The sequence below is a fragment of the Thunnus maccoyii genome, chromosome 13 (assembly GCF_910596095.1).
Source record: "Thunnus maccoyii chromosome 13, fThuMac1.1, whole genome shotgun sequence".
NCBI lineage: Eukaryota > Metazoa > Chordata > Actinopteri > Scombriformes > Scombridae > Thunnus > Thunnus maccoyii.
Window position 1 is genome coordinate 6,877,363 of NC_056545.1, and position 15,676 is coordinate 6,893,038.

Genomic DNA, 15,676 nt, shown 5'->3' on the forward strand with positions numbered 1-15,676 from the left:
ATGTCCAAGATGGTCATCAAGCAACCTCAGCCTGTGATGGAGGCCCAAGAGTCTGACGAGTGGGGATCCGGGATATGTGACTGCTGCGATGACGTGCCCGAGTGTAAGTGGCTGTACTATAGTGACCGATTATTACTCACACCAGTGGATGATCAACTCTGAGTAGATTTGTATCTGTTTAGCTCAGATAATCACGCTATAACTTTGCAACAAAAGGACAGTGTTTGCTCACTTTCAGGTCATATCTTTGTTCCTTGTTTCTCTGTTGTTGTTGTTTTTGTTTTTTTCTAAAATATGTGTAAAACTCATATTTTGATAGAACCAACTACTGTACATAAAAATACAAGGATTACAGTACCAGGTCATTTAGTTGTTTTCTCTCCAATTCCATTTGTAACTCACAACAAATCACTATATTTGTTGATTTTTTAGGTTTCAATTAGTTGTTTTGTCTATAAAATGTCAGAAAGTGGTGGAAAATGACGATTGCTGTTTTCCAAAGGCCAAGGTGACGTCTTTAAATGTCTTCTTTTGTCCCGACCAATAATCCATAACCCAAAGATATTCAGTTTACTGTCATAGAAGAATAAATAAACCTGAAAATATTCATATTTGAGAAGCTGGAATCAGAGAATTTTTACATTTTGTTACTTTAAAAATTACTCAAAACAATTCAATTGTCAAATTGTCAAATCAATTGTCAAAATAGCTGTCGATCAATTAATCAACTAATCGTTGCAGCTCTTATTTGAACACCAAAGAAACTTTTCAATATTGAACAGAATAATAATAATACGGACTGAACATGATGGTACATGAAAATACATCAGTGCTGTTGCAAGAAACTGTAGCCTGGTAAAGATTTCAGAGGTCACAGCACAGCATAAATATTTCATGAATGATGTGATGGAAAGTCATGAGAGCCAGAAAAAGCAGGTGATTAATTCACTTCATCATATCTTCATTGCATAATGTGTGTGTTTCCTTGTCTCTGAGTGTTTGTAGGTGTGTCTTTTCTTGGTAGGGGTGTGTTAATCCTTTGCTTTTGTGTTTATTTGTTTCTTGGTTAAGGCTGTTTTGCTTTCTGGTGCTGTCCCTGCTTCGCCTGTAAAACCACCAAGGCCTACGGCCAGTGTCTCTGCCTCCCTCTGCTGGACATCTACGGCTGCATCCCGCCCATCACCATGTCCATGAGGGTCTCCATGCGGCAGCGCTACGGCATCAAAGTAAGGACACAATTCTGTGGTAGTGTCTTTTTCACTTGGCAGGTGGAAAACTTTAAGCCTAAATCTGAATTTTTTTTGACCTCATACTTTCAGTGTAATTTTGATCAATTTGGGCTAAATCAATTGCTGCTTTTCATTTTATAACAATTAAGTTTCTCTTTAAATTTTAGTCTTTACAAATGTGAAAGGATTCATTATTTTCCTTGTTTTTTCTTCACCTTACCTACTTAACAAAACCTGTGTAAGTCCTCTGAACAATTTATTAGTTTTATTCCACTGCAAACTTTAAGTCAGTCAGATCTTAAAAAGCTAGGAAGGTTGGTTTTCAAAAACTTATATAAAAGATGATGGTAGTGGCGGTAGTATTACAGACTTATTCTCAAATAATTAATATGATTTCCCAATGACTGCTTTTTCTGGGCTGCAAAAATATTTATATTGGGAATGATTTTTGACAGTAAAAATCACAACCCATACGAGAGAGTGGGTTCACATAAAAGCAGTTAATCTTTCTTTAAATCAAAATATTTAATCAAATTAATTCGTTCTTGCATTTCACACTTAAGTGACACACAGAAAACCTTTCACGAGAGACCTTTTCAAGAGAAACCTGTGTACAAGAATAGATATGTGCAGTTTAAACATGAACGGACATACACAAAAGACATTAAATTCACATTAAGAAAAGCAATTAAAAGTAGAATTTCAAGTACTTCAGTAACGTTTTTTTGAAATCTTTAAGTGAGATGAGAGGTTTTGCGAGCTCAGTTTGAATGTGTACAGCTGATGTTAAAATCAGTGTTGTTGATCTGACATTGTAAGTTCTGTATTAATATGTGACCAACGTGTGAGTGCAATGAGCTAATGAGGCAATTTTTGCAGTAACATTTTATAGATAAATAACACACAATAAAACAAAAAAAAAACATGCTATACAGCCTGGAGGGTCGCAGTAGGAACATTTTTTATGGGCATGATTTACCACGGTAGATTAAATCTGAGTGTAAGAATAACGACTTTGAGGGAAGCAATAAGTATAGCAAGTGCAGAACCCTACCAGACTCTGTTACTGAGAGACGTCACTGCATTTCATCCTCAGGGCACCATGTGTAACGATTGCATGTGTGCGACCTGTTGTACACCCTGCGCCTGGTGTCAGATGTCCAGAGAGATGAAGAGAAGAAAAATCCAAATCCTCCTGGTCGGCGCCAAGCACACATGACCTCTGTTGTCTCTCATCATCACCACCAGGGCTGTCGCATATTTCAATAAACCTCAACCTGCCTCAGATGTTACTATAATAACATGTTGTAAGACTGAAGCGATTTGAGAAAGACTAAAAGCCTTAAGTGCTTTTGTAGTCGAATGAAAATTTGTAGCCTTACATTTGTACTATATAGTCATAATAATTTACTGAGGTTAGCTGAGAAGAACTCTCCAGCATCATGCGTCAAAGCTCTTGCCACAAGAAATTTATGTAAATAAGTTTTCAATTTATTGTTATTAGAATCCTTTCTTCTGTATTTCCCATAACCCCTTTCTTACCCCAAAACTCCTACTTTCAACTGTTCTAGATGTATATTCTCTTAACCTGGGATTTAGTATCGAAAGTTTGTTTCATAGTTTGATGCTTAATTTTCTTACACGTTCTATAATCACATAATCACATTGTATTTTTTTAATTGATATCTTATGATATTATCATTTATTGTACTGGTATTTAGCAATTTTAAATTAAATTGTTACATAAAAATACAGTAATTGATAGTTTTATCAATTTTATTTTTGCTCTGTTACACTTCACATTATACTGTATGTACTGCATTTAGTGTTTAAATATGTATCTGTTATAGCTCATGTTTGGCAGTGTCATATTTAAAAAGATGGCTTTTATTAATTATTGATTTATTGTCACCAAAATGATTTACTGTAAAATGACTACAGTTTGCTGTTTCTTCTTTGCAGTGGTGGAAAACATATTCAGAGCCTTCACTTTACAAGTACAGAACTATTTTTGGTAAAATGTACTTAAAGCAAGCAGCATTTTACTACTGTAGGCTAACCGGTTGAGGTGAACTAGTTTTAACGACTTTATATATAGTTAGGTAGTTTAGTGCAGTGGTTCCCAACCTGGGGGTCAGGCCCCTCCAAAGGGTCTTCAGGCCTATGACTTGTCTAGAGGGGAAATGAAATTTGAAAATGACAAGGGGCCCTAACTAGATACTTCTCATAAGCCAAACTATTGGGAAACACTGGTTTAATCTTTACCAATACATTGTATTTTATATGCTTATCATGTGTTTTTAATGTCAAATAAAAGCGCTGGAGTTAAAAGTAAAGAGTTTTCCTCTGGAAAGTGGTGGAGAAGAAATAGGAAGCAGTAGAAAATGGAAATGTTCAAGTAAAGTACAAGTACCTCAAAACTGTAATCGTAAGTATACAGTTCTTGAATAAAAATTTACTGTCCATTGCTTCTTTGTACGTTCAAGCAAAACATTTTAAATCAACACGTCTGACAGAGTGCTGTACAGATAAGGTCAAAATAATTTAAATAAATATATAAATTAATCAGCGTATGTGTAAAGCAAAAAAGGCCCATTGCTCAAAAAGCATATGATTCTGCAACTTTAAATATTAACTTAAATTCACCTTAAATATGAATGTAAAATATAAGACGTCCACCAGATGGAGCCACACTCTTCACAATGAGCCAACATGCTTTTAGTAAAGTTTGAGGTCATGTGGGGTCACAGGGGATCAGACCAATGATCTGCATGTCATGTCTCACCTTACTGGACCTGTCGCCCACCCAAACAGAAGGTGGACAAAATTACAAAAACACCATCTAACACCCCAATACCATATATGAACTCCACATCATCATGTTGCAGTGTTTGAGACTGATGCTCCAGCAGCTCAGGCAGTGAATATCTGTCTTCTTTTACCAGACACTCAGACCTCTATTAAAGCCGACATGTATCTCTAAATGAGACTCAACTTAGCATAACTCACTTTCATTGCTTCTTTTGTAATTATCTTTATGTCTTATCCTGGAAAAAAACTATGCATGTATGTAGTGTTCAATTGGTATACTTCGCATCAATTAATTCCAAATTAATTGTAAGTGTGACAGAAATGCAATTTTTTTCTACAGGCAAACATACAATTCAACATATATGGAGAATAACGTTTCCAGTAATAAATTAATAATGAATCAATATTTAGTTTGGTTTCTTAATTAGCTTTTCTCTCTTCAAATTCCTGCATTATCAAGAATTGTTAAAATAAAATAAAAGCTTTACTAATTCAATTACCTCAACATTAATATCCTTTTTGATGCCATGTTTCTGTTATTTTGTCCACATCCTGTAAATCCAGAGTTGAATCATGTCCAACAGTCTCAACAAAAAATATGAGGACATGACATGAACTTCACAAGATTTATTGCAGGGCTGTTACATTAGATTGCAAAATGTTGTATCTGTTATTTTTCCCACCCTCTATTTATTGGCAATTTATTAAAAAAAAGAAAGTTATGCTACTGTAAAATAAAATTATGAGGTACTAAGTCATACTGTCTCATAACGCTATCTTATAATTTTGACTTTTGACTGTGACTAGCTTTATTTATTTATTTTTTTCAAGTCTAACATCTCTTGTATTTTTTTCTTTTCTTGGCAGAATTGGTCTTCCATACTACACTGTACACTGACTTTACATAACTTGGTATTTTTTTAGCCTCAGGTGTAGACTCACCTAAGCTAAATGCTAATATTAAAAGTTGCAGTTGTATTTTCTTATGACTTTGAAGCCCCACGGAGCTTTTTAGCCTCTGTTAGCACATTGTTTTGGTTTCACAATCTGTGTGGGAGTTTGAGCCAACTCATCTATCTCAACATGTAGCAACTTCCAATAAAAATGTCTGAAAGTCCATTTAAAGCATTTAAAGAGCCAGAAATGTTTCTCAAGAGTTGGTGGAGATGAAAACAGAGCTAAAAGGAGAGTGAATATTGGGTTCATCAGGTGAACACTTTAACAACTATATAAGCACTGGCTATGTATTTATTGGCTCTTTTTTTTGGTGTTTTTCTGCCCTCTAGTGGCCAAAATTTGATAAATGCAGCTTTAAATGACAACATCTGCACTGTGTGGTCAGCTAGATGTTTGCCAAAATCTCAAATTACCCAAATAAATTTAAAAGAGGCAGGAGAAGAAGAGATTTAACCTCATTTACTGTTGTTCAGTTTGGATGGTGGATTTATGGAGTCACTATCATGTCATATTTTGTCAAATTACTCCCAATAAACTTTCCCATTTGTTTAGTCCGGTTCACATTCCAGCTAAGGCAATCCCTTCCCTCTGCCAGCAAACTTGGCCCTGGTGTTCACTGTAAATTGCTCAGTGGGTTGTTTTTAATGGGATTATAATGACAGTTATAGTTTGCAAGAATTGATGTTTGTGACTTTTATGGGGTGTGATTGAAGGGGCGGGTCCAGGCGGCTCATAAAGGCTGCAGGAATGTTAATTGGTCGAGGCCACTGCTGCCCTCTTTGTTCTGCTCTCTCATACTGGGCTTCTGTTGCGCCCGTTAAAGGCCAAAGAACTGATTTAAAATCTGTGACTTTAACCCCGCACACCCTCAACCCCCCACACACACACGTACACAACTTATCCCACCTACAACCCCCCCGTCCAACCCCCCGCTCCACCCCCCCCACCTCGTTCATCCCCTCCCATTCTTTCTTCTGGGTTTTTCCTTCCTACTCTTGAAGAAAATGGACCCCTTTGCTTCTCTCATTTCCTCCATGTTGCTTAATCAGGTGGTTGGCGCTCCCCTCCCCGCTGGGTTTGATCCAGTGTTGGGGGAGTAATTTCATCACAGGTTTGCTTTTTTTCCTCTTTTCTTTCTCTCCTGTGGCCACACGGACGGCTGCACTTCCAGCCAGAATCAGCCAGATGACTCTGTGCTGAGGAGAAGGAGGTTTCTGAGAGCCCAAAGGGGATTTGTGTCAGAGAGTAATCTGTCATTGTTTGGAGATAAATGAGCATTTTGTTCAGTCTAAGTGAAAAATAAATACAATTTCAACATTTTTGAAGAAAGTTATTGTCATTGTTTTGGTACAGCCAAACAATAACAATAAACTGTGAATTATCCAGTGTTTCCATCATCGTCAATCATTCTTGTGTATTTTTTTTTAAAACATCCTCCTTCATTCCAGGTTTTATTCTGTAATATTGTACTTCCAGATACACAAACAAGGCCTTCATTAGAGTGACTTTTTTTAACACTACATTACAATAAGACAACAATTACTGTGTGCAACCATAATGGTTGCTCTATGTTCATATGTAGAAATATACAAACATGACCATTACATTTTATGGTGTCTGATTGTAAACATGGTGTTGTGTAACACAATATGCATGCATATTTACATGCAACAAAAAAGTTTTGAGAGAAATGCCACCTGAATTACATTAGTTTTATCAACATAATAAGGAAATGGTTTTATGGATGTATATGCAGGTCTATCGATTGGTCAGTCCACCACTTTGGTCCAGACTGAAACTGAAATATCTCAGCAACTGTTGGATGGATTACCATGACATTCGGTTCACACTCAAGATGGCACTGTGGATGGTTGCCTCTGCTCTTCACTCTCTAGTATTTTCACTGTTTATTTGTTCGGTCATTTGGAACAGTTATCTGAACATATTAGCTATATGTTTATGTCTACTTATCTCTGTTAGCTTACTGTCTTTGTTTTAGCTGCATATCACCTGTACATGTATCTTTACTGTAAATTTGTATGGAAGCATATTGGGGGTAAAATTTCTAGTGTGTCCAAACATACTTTACTGATTCTGATTCTGACATGCGTGTCCCCCTCTGGATGAATTCAGCACAAGAGGACCTTGTTTTCTATTTACTATTCTGAATCATCTTCAGCCACAAACACAACGTTTTGGATTTGTGGGGAAATAAATCACAGTGAAAATCAGCTTTAAAAAAAAGCCCCAAAGGATGAGCCTTAATTATATTTGATGAGTAAATCCTGCAGCCAGGGCCTGAAATGGGAATCAAAGGCCATGAGATGGATTTGAACCTGCAGTTCATGAAATCTGCCCGAGTGTCATCCTGTCTGTTCTGAGGTTTCCACCATGACAGATAGAGACAGCGTCTATCTGCCCGAGTCTCTCCATAATTTCCTGGGGAAGTGTTCCTTTTAAAAGACAAGGTTGGAGTTGCCGGGGGAGTCGGCTGATAACGGCTCAGGTTAAGATGAGGCGGGAGGGGGAGGCGTAGTCCGACACACTCTATCAGACGATGGGCCTCCGAGCAAACAAACAGCTCTGACCTCTAAAAACAACGGCAGCAGGGAGCTGCTGATAGCGAGAGACGGATAGGTAGAGGTTGGTGATGGTGCAGTGAGTGTGCGTATGTGTGTGTGTGTGTGTCTGTGTGTCAGTGTGTGTGTAGGGAGGTAGAGAGCTGGGGCCAAAGGGGCATGCAGGGCGAGACTTATCTGATCCCTCAGTGATCTTTGTGTCTCAGTGTCTATTAAAATCAGAAGGCTGTGGGTGTATGTGTGGGTGTGCTTATGTGTGAGAGTTTGTGTTTGGTGACTCACTGACTCACAGGAGCTTTTAGTCCAAAAAGAATTTCAACTGTGGTTTCAGTGGTGAGTTTTTGTGGCCCAGAATGCTCTAAAATACTGACATCCATGTAAGTGGCCATGTCGATGCAAGTAATATTTAACATCTTTACCATTATGTCACATCCTGTTCTAAAAGTTTCTCATCTGCACTGAGATCTTGAAACAGTAGAAAAGCCTTTAAATGGTCAGTTTATTCAAATTACAAAACAAAAAACCCCCAAAAACATATTTTTTTTACCCTTAGTCATATAGACAGTTTGGGTTTCATTTCAGTTTCTGAGATTTGCTGCCATCCTGATAACATGAAGGTCATCAGATATTTAACAACATTCGGTGGTAAATGCAGGAACTGTTGTGATGATCATAGAGCGAAGTGAAAAGAAATGTGAGTGTTTTTCTATGATTCTGTTGTCCCAGGTACACATCCCTTCTCATACCAGCAGTCACTATTTGTATTTTTGGCTGGACCACAACAGTGGGGCCATTCCTGTAACCGTGACTGTCTGTGACTGACTGAGTGATAAAGTTACACCATTGGTTGGCTGAAGCCGGCTGAACGATGACAAAGCTAAGTATCCAAGAATGCATTTCGCACCAACCAGCAGCGATGGTGGAGATATTGTAATTTCCGCTGTAGGGCTGTTAATATGTAAATATATTAAGTTTGGCAAGAAAGTAACCATTTAGATTCCCAATATGTGGTCAGTTTATCCAAATAACGCCTATTTGGAAATTTGCTCAGACGTTTTCGGAGATGTAAGATGAGATGGCTGGGTGAGACCGGCCAGTCATCTCTGCAGCATCTAGCAGCCCGTCTCCTGAGATGATCAGCCGGTCAACATCCATCGTCATGATCCGTTGAACTGATATGTGCAGCTCTTTTGTGATTTACAGCTGGCTGTAATATCTCTGTACCATTTTCATATATGATATAGTTCCTTTTGTAAGATGAATGTTGGACTCACAGGTGAAATCTAACAATTGTAGCTGCCATGTTAGTTTGTCTGAATGTAAAGTGAAGCTTCATCTTTTTACTGGACAGAACAACAGCGCTGCCTCTGGGGCTGGGGCTGTACAGATCAGTCTATATTAAATTTCGTTTTATTTTATTAAGATACATTACAGTCTGGATTTTTATTATAGCTACATTACAGACTGAATAACATAATGAGGTTATATTTTGAGAGAAAAAAAAGTGCAAGTGGAGCTTTGAGTTGAGATTGTTTTGTCACAGTACAGTCAGGTAGTTGTGTTGAAGCTGAGCTGCTGCTGTCAGCAAGTACGCTGCTGTTCCAGTTGCAGAATGATTGTACTGGGTCCTCCCGTCCTCGGAAGTTTGTACTCCCGAGTTGAACTTGCCAAGTCCGAACTAGCAAGTATGCTAGTCTGAACTTGATATACTATGTCAAACTGGCTTTAGTCAAAGCCCAGCACACTTCCTGGGGGCTTGGTCGCCACGTGTTGCCACATCCTGTATCTGTCGTTTCATACACAGTCCAGCCATATACTAGGTTTTGACCTAGTCTTGTTATTATTATTTAATCAAGACCACAATCCTACTCTGACAGTAACTAAGTGGATTTAGTTGCCTGACCTTAACTACACATTAACTGCCAGGCACATATGTTGATAACAGTATTCAGATTTCTTGCAGATTTGTTGCACTCAAACATATGATGTAACTTTATAGCTAATACATAAATAAAAATAAAATAAATAGTCAGTGCTCTGGAGTGTGTTGATGTTTAAACAGAATATTGTAACCAACAGGTCTTCAATGTGCCTTCAAAAAGTGACTAATTTACAGTCACAAAAACCTCATGAGTGAGTGTTTCCTGATCTGCCACTTAGACAGTCTCCTGTGTTTTCATCTTTTAAAAGAATTTGTTGCATTTTCGCCTTTCCTGGTTAGATGATAGTAGAGAGTGGAGTAGACAGGAAACAAGGACAGAGAGAGAGAGGTAAGACGATCGACAAAGTACCTGGCAGGGTATGCCGGGTATGCAGTGTTCGGCATGTTTGGAGTTTCCCGTGTTTTTACACCCAACACCTCCTCCCTGACCAGGCATTCAGGCTGGAAATAGCACTATGTTACGACGACGCAAAGAGTTACACTGGTGGGACATGTTGTTGTTGCACATCTGATAATAATACTGAGATTTTGCTGCACTAAAACAAGGTCATGCTACTTCTGCATATGCTTCTCTGCAGTCATTTTTCACAAGACCACAAGAAGTTGTGTGTCAGAAAAACATACACATAGGTCATTTTCAGTGTTTTTCCGGTGAGCACAGTCTCAGTGGAACCTACATGTATGTTCACCTATGTTGTTTTTAGTTGCCTAACCTTAACCAAACCTTTGCCATGCAGAGATAACAAGTTAAAAACACTGGCAGTGAATATTGTGGAGAAACATTTTCACATTTAGTATTGTGTTTGGACTTTGGCCTTTAATATGTGTGTGCTTGTACATGCACGTATTCATCTGTGACACATACAGACAAATTAAAAAGAAGAGAAGGATGGGAGGTGCAGCAGCTGAAGAGAGTTCAGTGAAGAGGAGGGAGGGTCAACAAATTCTTTGATTACTGAACCTTGTCATTCAGATAGCAGAGGGCTTGAACACTTGGCGAACACACCGAAGGGGAACATAAGACGGAAAACTGAACTCTGGTTTCTGGAGGAGTTTTTTTTTCTTGCCAGTTGAATCCAATTACAGCCTTTAATCACTTGCTTGTCTCAGTGTTTACATGCTTCCTGGTCTCATTAGAGGTTTTTTGTCATTTGTTTTTGGTCTCATTGTCATTAGGGCTTAAATAATGAGTTGATTAATAAATTAAGAATTACTTGCCAACAATTCTGATAATCAATTGATTGTTAGTCATCTATCAAAGACAAATTCCAATCATCGCTTTTCTCTGTTTTATATCGTTGTTTAAAACTGAATTTACTTTGACTTTGGACTGTTGATCAGACAAAGCAAACTGAAGATGTCATGTAATTTGTAGGGGGGGCATTATTAAAGATTTCCTGACATTTTATAGATCAATTATTTAATTAATCAAAACATGATCGACAAATTACACATTGCTAAAAGTTTGCAACAGAAGTATTTATAGCTGTAATAGGAGTCTAGATTTACAAATGTCTCCTCTATCACAGTATTTTTAAGTTTTATGAAGCCTCAGTTGCTCTTTCATGTATTCATATATAAACCTTTCTTCCACTAGGGGTCAGTACTGGGAGTTAAAGCCATGCCAGGCTCCTCTGGAGAGGATCTCCACTGTTGTTAGCCGTGATATACGGCTGCTGCAAACAACCTCTAAGTGCATCTCAAGGTTCATTGAAAGGGTGAATAAGATCTATAACTCTTGTGTGGATGTCGTGTTTTTTTTTTGTTTTTTTTGTGGTGAGTTGGACAGCGACTTTACAGGCTCATTAAGTTTTAGGGGGGAAAAAATGACTTTAATTGGTCTAACAAAATACGTCTAATTTGCATTGAGTTGCACATGGTATTGAATGATACAACTAACATCAGTACACCGGTCCATATTTTGTATGTTTTCAACATTCAAAGACTATTATAGTAGCTGTATGTTTTAATTAATTTAAAAATGAATTGATTAGTAAAAAATGCAAATAGGTTGTGGTCTAAAAATGTGATCTAATCTGATCTAAATCTTTAGTTAAAGGAATCAAAACAGCAGAAGGAATTCCATTCAGAAATGTTTAAATTTTAATCTTCATGCACAGCTTTTGACCATTTACAACCTAAACACTTATATTTTGATACTGTCAGTCAATATAATACTACAAATGATCATCAGTATGCATCCACATTTGATATTGTGATGAAACAAAATGAACACTTGTACTGTCAGAGGATTGATTTACAAATGTTTTAGAGAGAGAGAAAAAAAATGTAAATGCTTCCTGAATCCAAATGAACATGCACAAAAATTCTCAGGTTTTACATTGATTACACAAACTATATCCAGTGTTGGAGAAAGTTAATTTATTAATAGTGTAGTGATTGATTAATAGTATACAGATAACTTTTAAAGAGCATAGCAGTTTCTGACATCTCACCTCTTCTCCTCAGCCTGTTGCCATCGTTGTCTGTACTGTGTGTACAACATAAACTTTTGATGCAAATGAACACAACGCAAATTTTAAAAAAAGTAGCCAATCAAAACAAATCCAAGTATTTAAACATCCCACGAGATTTCCCAAATATGTTACACCCCCCAGTGACACCGACTGTTGCAGACAGATGAGAATTAATGTGTCTTACGGTAAGAGTGCAGCCGCAGGAATTACCTTCCACAGACAGCAGCAGTTTAAACTGTCCAGAGCAGCTGTGGGGGTGCTGGAGGTGTGTGTGTGTGTTTGTGTGTATGTGTATGGAGGGTTTTGGTGGCACTGCACAGTCACTGTTGACTTTTCTCAGTGCTTGCATCTCTGGAATTGTTTCAGGAAATTTTTAGAATTTTTTATCTTACTTCTGACAGGTTTGGTTTAAACATGTTGTAATGTCTTAATCCTAGAAATGTACACTTTATTAGCTTTAAAATGTCTGATAAAGCATTGTTTGACAATGTCAGTGTGACATTATCAAATACACATGTGGTACATTTTCTTGTTAACACTTAATTGTAGCCAGAGGTGCAACTAAGGTATTGTTTAGGAATTCATAAGTCAGTAGAGAAATGGTTTTCTTGATTCAAAGACCAAGAAGTCCTACGGAAGTCCCAAACTTTGTGTTTTTTCTAGTCCTGAACAAAGTCCCCAAATTTAAAGCCATTATAACTTGTTAAACAGAGTAACAGTTAGTATGTATTTATTACTTTTCAGGAGACTTAATAACATTTAAAAAGCAAAATGCTCAGGTATGTCATTCCTGTGACACAATTACAATGCTTGGTCATTTCTGAGCTCAATATTTAGCATGTCACCATCTGTTTTTTGTTCACCACAGCAGCGTCTTTCAGAGCTGCAACGATTAATTGATTAGTCGATCAACAGAAAATTAATTAGCAACTATTTTGAGAATCATTTAATTGTTTTGATCGTTTCCTAGTTGTTGTATCTGACTTTGAGAGAGGTATCATAAGGAAGGAGGTATCTTCAGTTGTCTATCTGCCAAACGCACCTTTCCCTCCTGTTCGTGCAACATGATTTGCTGCTGTCTGGTTGTCAGGAAAAATGAAGAATTGATTCGCTGCACAATGTTTTAGATTATTTTTAATCTTTGGGTTTGGGAAGGATATCCAGTGATTTCAAGTCAAACAGCTTAAGTCCAAGAGAAGTCACGATTCATTGGTATTAATGCGAGTTGAGGTACAAGTCAGTCAAGTCAGTTTTATTTTATAGCCCAAAATCTTCATTATGATTCATGACTCAAGTCTGACTCATGGCCAAATCATGTAAGTTAAGTCCAAACCTCTGATTGAAGCTTTATGGTGCGTACACTGGGGTTGACTGTGGCTCAAGAGGTATAATTTGATCCCAGGCTCTTCCTGTCAATGTGTGGAAGTGTCCTTGGGCAAGACACCGAACCCCAAGTTGCTCCCGATGGTCAGGCCACCATCGGTGAGTCAGTGTGTGTGTGAATGGGTGAATGAGAGGCGAAATTTGTAAAGTGCTTTGTCCATTAAGGTAAAAAGGCGCTATATAAGTGCAGTCCATTTACCAAAATATTCAAAAACAGTTAGAGAAACCATCTTTCCATGGCTTTGTAACAATGTCTAATGCATACAGTGGATTTGAAGAACTAATACAAACAACATGTATTTTGTAATAACAGGTTTAAGAGGTTAAAAAATACGTGTTTATAGATAGAAATCTTAGGTATCTAATCTTAAAATATCTTTTCAGTAACCTACACATTGTATGCTCAGCTCTCTGTGATGCTTTGCAGCTCTGTATGCAGCGCTTAGTCGCTGGCGTTTAAGAAAATGGTTTGTTATTGTTTCCCTCTTAATTTGAAATTTGTCATTTCCTGTAGGCAAAGAAGTCCTCTAGCCCTAAAATTACTTTTAGACCAATAAAGCAAAACCTGCAATGTCACAATTAGAGGAGAACCTGAATCTGTTGCAGCTTTTTCTGTGTATTTTTACATATGGGTTTTTTTTTTTCCAGAGCAGTCCTTCCTGACCCACAACACCACTAACTACTCCGACCCCCACCTCCACCGCCACCTCCACCCCTTCAAACCTAGACTCTTTGTCACCGTGGTGATTGGTAGACTAAACAGCGTGCAATATTCACCAGATCCACAGCCCATTGGATCATTACAAACATTAAGACGAAACAAAAGGAAACAAAACTCGTGACTCCGCCCCACCCATGTGTCCCCCTGGCCTCCTCGCACTCTCTATTTTAAGTGCGCAATCACACGGACATGCAAGCACACACACACACACACACACACACACACACACACACACACACAGACTGAAGCCTATATTCTTAACATTCTTCGGCCAGTAAACAAACGGGCCGGACTGATGCATCACCCCCGGCAGACAGACAGATTCGGAGGGCTGGGAATGTTTACACGGTGCTGTCGCCCTCTGAGGCCTCATCCACAGCCGGCGAGGTCTCAGACAGAGAGGAGAGAAGAGACAACGTTCACCAAGTCATGGACTGGAACTGATACAGCCTCTGATAAGACTACAGGGAAATACAAGGCAACTGTAAAAATAGCACTTTTGCATCGTTTGCAATATTGTTGTGTTGAGATTTTTTTTTACCATCTCAAAATTTATTCCTAACTAGATTGGATGGAAACCACAGACTGCACATCTCTGACCAACCCTGTCTCTGGGAAATTATGTTTATTTATTCAAGTAAATTACGACAGAAAAGATAATGCTGTCAGAGTTACATTTTCTGTCAACATAAAGGACAAACACTGTTAATAAATGGATTTGACAAGTGGCAAATATGTTGATATTGAACATATGACTGAAATGTTCAATGACAAAGTTTTTTTTCCCTGCACTGTTCACCTGCATGAATATGACTGGACATTACATCCAATCATGTAAATGAGCCAATGATTGTGAAACACATTGGAAACAGTTCAATAAAGAGAGATTAAATGGAACAACATTTATTGAGGTTAGAAACAGAGAAAGATTTTGTGAAACATAAGCTTATATGAAGATAGGAGATAGGAAAGGATCGCCGACGGGTTGGAACCAGTAGGTGGTTGATGGAAACCTTCGGACGAGTCTCCCTGGATATCACGGAGGTCATGGTGGTGATGGGGAGAAGGTGGGTTGCGCAATAGTAGGTCTGACAGACAGAATGACAGAATTGCTCTGACTTTTACCAAAACAAAACTGGGGACTGATTGGCTCGAGGAAAGTGGGCAGAAAGATCATTGGTCGATATGGTAATGGAGTTGTGAATACTGGGATTTTGACAGGGGAAAATGGAAGTGATGGAGAGAAATAAAACAGGAGGAAATATGACACATGCATCTATAGGGGAATACAGGCAGAATATGAGGGAAGAGATTTTCCTTATTGAACTTTTGGCTTCATTTGATGTCAATCAGCCAATACAAGCGTGACTTTTTGTTGTATATGTTGTCTGCACTGTATAATGGCAATAAACTTGAACTGAATTCGGTTCTCTGGCCGAACTAACGCTGTGTTTCATAGATTTAGTTTCGTGCCTGAACTTAAAACAACATCAGATCAGAAAACATTACCACTAATTGTTTTTGTAAAAGTCATACAGGTTTTTTGAAAAAATAATCTCAACTCAAAGTCCGTTTAC

The 15,676-nt window shown here is 38.0% G+C and overlaps 1 protein-coding gene across 1 annotated transcript; it reads left to right on the top strand.

The window, feature by feature from the left end:
• On the top strand, positions 1 to 2,448 carry LOC121910757 (cornifelin homolog B-like). Its single transcript, XM_042432064.1, has 3 exons — positions 1 to 103; positions 1,072 to 1,226; positions 2,326 to 2,448. Exons 1-3 carry the CDS (start codon positions 1 to 3, stop codon positions 2,446 to 2,448), a joined length of 381 nt encoding a protein of 126 aa, XP_042287998.1.
• Positions 2,449 to 15,676: the final 13,228 nt, after the last annotated feature.